Here is a 4,371-nt window from a genome sequence, read left to right on the forward strand (position 1 = left end):
GGGGATCTAGTGGCCTGTTACAAACTAGTCAGAGGGGACCAGTAGGCATTGGGGGAGTCCCTATTCCCCCCAGCACTACCAGGATTGATTAGAAATAAGCTGGCAGAGAGTAGATTCAGATTAGACATCAGGAGGCACTACTTCACTATCAGGGTCGCTAGGATGTGGAACCAGCTTCCAAGAGAAGTGGTGCCGGCTCCTACCCTGGGGGTCTTTAAGAGGAGGCTAGATGTACACCTTGCTGGGGTCGTTTGACCCCAGTACTCTTTCCTGCCATGGCAGGGGGTCGGACCTGATGATCTGCTCAGGTCCCTTCTGACCCTACCAACTATGAAACTATGAAACAGAACTTACACATAAACCATTGTAAGTGATGGGAAACTGGTTCAAATTTATAACATAACAGAAGTTTAGTGCACATAAACTGTTTTCAATATGGCCAAAACTAGTTGAAGATAAATCTGGACGGATGTAGAATAAGACTTAATTGATTTAGGTTAAATCAGTTTATTGAACTTCTGTCGCAGGTCCCCTGCAGATTCAAGTTAACTTACATTCCCCCAGAATCCCACAATACTTTGCACTTCCTCTGCAAACCCCTTCTTGCACAGTGAACGGGCTAGCCTTGGCCCATGCTGTCTACTCCAGATGAGCGGGGAGGCATGCTCTAGCATTCCCTGGCTTCTGGCCTGGCCCACTGCAGGCATGTGGCTACATTTCCAGAATCAAATGTGAATGTGTGTTCACTTCAGTTTACACAGCTTAGACTAACCTGCAAAGATTGAACTGATTCTGGCTCAGGCTTTTTTGACCGTCTGTGCTTATCCCTGGAGTCCACATTTACTTTTCCATTATAACCCCAGCCAAAGCCTGAGTTGTTGTCTGTGAGTAGATGAAATGAGGGGCATGTGTGCAAACACTTTGAAGTGGGTTAAATGCTTTTGCACTGCTTCAATAGTGTTGGTGTTTGCATGCATTGGCAGCGTACTGTGCAGTAATTCCACCTGCTGTAGTAAATCTGGTGGCGTAATGGGCCTTAAATAACTTGGGGTGCAGCAAACTAAAAGTCCTCCAAGGAGTTTTAGTTTCTGGCCCTACAGCTGGTGAGTGAAGCACCAGGCTCCATGCAGCTCAGGGGCTCTGCAGGAAGCCCATGCAGGCAGCCTGGCAGCAGCCTGGAGGCCTGCCTGCCTGGCAGTGGAGCCTACCTGAGCTGCGCAGGGGTCTGATGCTTCCTTCCGTGGCTGCAATGCCCCCTGGGTCCACCTAAGCTGGGTATCTGCAGAGGGGTGTGCCTGGCGGGGACCACTGCTGTTGTGGAGGGAAACACCAGCCCACCCCACAGCCCAGGGACCACTCTGCCTGCTGGAAGCATGCCCTCCCCTCCCCACTGCCGGAGAGGCAGATAAGTGCACAGGTATATGTATGACACGAGGGGGTTTACTTCACTCTAAATTGAAGTCGTGTTTTTAAAAACCCCCTTCAATTTAGGGCCCGTTTCATCTACACACACCCGTAGTCCATAGAAGTTCCTCTTCTAGTCCTTATCTCAAAAAGCCCATTTAAAACCTCTTCATTTATTATTTTAGTTTATCATATGGTTAATATCTCTATAAGTTCATGCCTTTTCCCTTATCTGAATCCCTGCTCAAAAAAGAATCAGAAAAGAAGGTGGGATGGCCCACTGTCCCATTTTTCTGCAGAAAGAGTGAAATCCCTGAACATTTTCAACTCTGTGCATTAAAAAAAAATCAAAATTTGTGATGTTCAGCACTGAGTTATTCTGATGTGTTTGGTTCTGTAGTGCTATTTTGAGAGTGCAGGAATTGTCTACTGGAAAAGAGGGTTCAAGGTCAATTGTGGGGTTACCATAAGTTGCTGCACTTTTGGGTTATGGGTTTGCTCATTTTATACTGAAAGTTAAAGAATAGGCACTTTTTTCTGGATGATTGCGGTAAAGTACACTGAACAAATGCAGGAAGCATTTGTTCTGACTCTGTTAACCTATTTCCAAGAAACTGTAATTTGCAGAGAGAATGTTTAAACCACTCTGTCTGGATCATAGCTCTTGTTATAGAAACGTGGTTCTTCTTTTGTGAGTCATTAGAATTAAGCATAAAAATTCTGATGAAAGTCCACAGCATACTGAGGTCATCAAAATAAGATGAAACCAAAATTAATAATTGTGAGAGAAGAGGCCAAGACCAAAGATACTGCTGAAGCCCATGTTTTGGTGGTGTGTTTTATTTATTGAAAGGGTCTGGGTGCTTCTGTCTCTATACATGCAGTAATAATCCACAATGATGTGTATGTGCATGTGATATTCCTTTTTGGGGGTGTCCAGAGGATAAGAATGTCGCAAGTGTGGTGCATCTGCTTTCTCCAATAAGAACATATATTGAATAGAGCTAACCTCAGTTTTACTTCTCTGTGTACAGGCATGTACCATTACTGTTCTTATTTTTTGTGGAAGGGGAAGCAAGTAAGATTGAGCAGGTGGAGTGGATGGCCAACTTATTTCTGGAGGTGGTTGGTTTAGCAGAGGACGTAAGCCTTTTGGTGCAGCAACATGAGAAAGCTTTTGTTGATACATCTCATAATTGAGCAAAAAAATTAGATCTCCAGTTCTGTCAGTCTGACAAGAGTCAAGCCATTCAGTTTTTTGTGAAGTTAGAATTTTTTGGATATTGTACAAAAGCACATTGTGCTTTTTAAAATGTACAAATATGAGTGCATGATTCAGGCATTTTAAAAATCCTTTATGTCCAACACACAATATTTGAGAAGTTATTGCCATAGCATAATCAGTGAAACAGTTGTTTTTGACTGATATAATATTTCAAGTTGTGTTTTATCGAGCCCCCATTCCTCCCTGTAGTATTGCAAAAACTGTTCATTTTTTGTCTGTCTTTACAGTATGCCTGGGATGCAAGTGAAGAATACCTTTTCAAAGCAATGGTGGCTTTTGCAATGAGGAGATACTCCAGCCAGAAGACAACTCAGTAAGTACATACTCATTTTTCCCATATATATATTTCAGATATGGTTAATGATGAAACATACTTTGATGCATAAAGTTACAGGAATAAACAGTAGTTAGAACTTAAGTACTTCACTACAGTTAGCATTATGGCAGCTGCCAAGCTGTATGCTTGCAGTATCCTCTCCAAGCAGGGCTATGCATCAAATTCTCTGGTATAAATACTCACAACCCATGACCCCAGTGAAACCGCACCAATTTACCCCAGTAGTGAACGTGCCAAAAAATGTAACATGACATGATGAGTGAGGGTTCTGAGAGACAAAAGTGGGAGGGAGGGGGAAACAAGGACACAGGTGGCAATACTGAGAAATGAAATGTGGTTTCTTGGTTAGGCATGACAATACCAGAATTCCTTTGCCCTGAAGGGCAACATAGAGCCCTGTAAAGATATCTACACTAGCTCAGGTATCAGAAGATATTTAGCTGTGTTAGTGCACTTAATCAAATGCCAAAGAAACTGGGTTTGCTATCAATGTCAGCAAGAGTAAATACGTGAACAGATCCATTAATAAATCTCAATATCACAGGAAAATAAGAATAGGGAATGACAATATGGAAAAGGTATAGGAATTTAAATATTTAGGAACAACAGTCACTGAGAGCAATCAAATAACTGAAGAAATCAGAGCAAGAATTTCCAGTGCTAATATATGCCTGGTAAGCCTAGGTAAAATAACAGCATCAAGGAAAATCTCAAGAAACCTTAAAATCCAGCTTTATCATACAATTGTTCAAAGGGTCCTTTTATATGGACGTGAATCCTAGACACTGACAAGGCAAATGGAAAAAAGGCTGCAAGTTTTTTAAAATAAAATGCTAAGTGAAACATTTGGTATAGTACAAGGAAATGGAGTATGGAGTAAAAGGCTGATGGACTATTACAAAGGACCCGATGTCTTAAGATAAGACTGCAGAGAATGAAACAGGCAGGGCATATAACAAGAACTGATGGAAAAAGGCGTGTGAGGCAGATTGTGGAAGCTGAAGTGGAGGGTATCAGACCTTGAAGTAGACCAAGGCAATGATGGGAAGATAGTAGTAGGCAACCATTGATCCTTCTGGATCATGGTGTAGGCATGAGAGGTCAAGGGATAGGTGAAGATGTGACAAGGTTAAAGGAGATTGTGCAAGATAGGAGGCCATGGAAGACTCAGTTAAAGCAGTTATAAGCCCTTGAGTCCTATGAGACACGACAAAGAGCGAGAGAGTGTGCAGCCCCTCTGCTTGGGATTATCTGTCCTCTAAGCCAGTGGTCTCCAAACTTTTTTGATCGTGCACCCCATCAGTAAAAAATTTTTGAGCATGCACCCCCAATATATGTATATTTC

The 4,371-nt window shown here is 42.4% G+C and overlaps 1 protein-coding gene across 1 annotated transcript in view; it reads left to right on the forward strand.

Annotated features, from left to right (window-relative positions):
- The window catches only part of TMEM27 (transmembrane protein 27), a 38,324-nt gene that overhangs the window by 9,802 nt on the left and 24,151 nt on the right, over positions 1-4,371 (forward strand). The window contains exon 3 of the mRNA XM_019529280.1: positions 2,917-3,002. Coding sequence (XP_019384825.1) covers positions 2,917-3,002 — 86 coding nt within the window. The remainder of the gene's footprint in view (positions 1-2,916; positions 3,003-4,371) is intronic.

The sequence above is a fragment of the Crocodylus porosus genome, unplaced genomic scaffold (genome assembly GCF_001723895.1).
Source record: "Crocodylus porosus isolate Cpor-Errol unplaced genomic scaffold, CroPor_comp1, whole genome shotgun sequence".
Classification (NCBI taxonomy): domain Eukaryota; kingdom Metazoa; phylum Chordata; order Crocodylia; family Crocodylidae; genus Crocodylus; species Crocodylus porosus.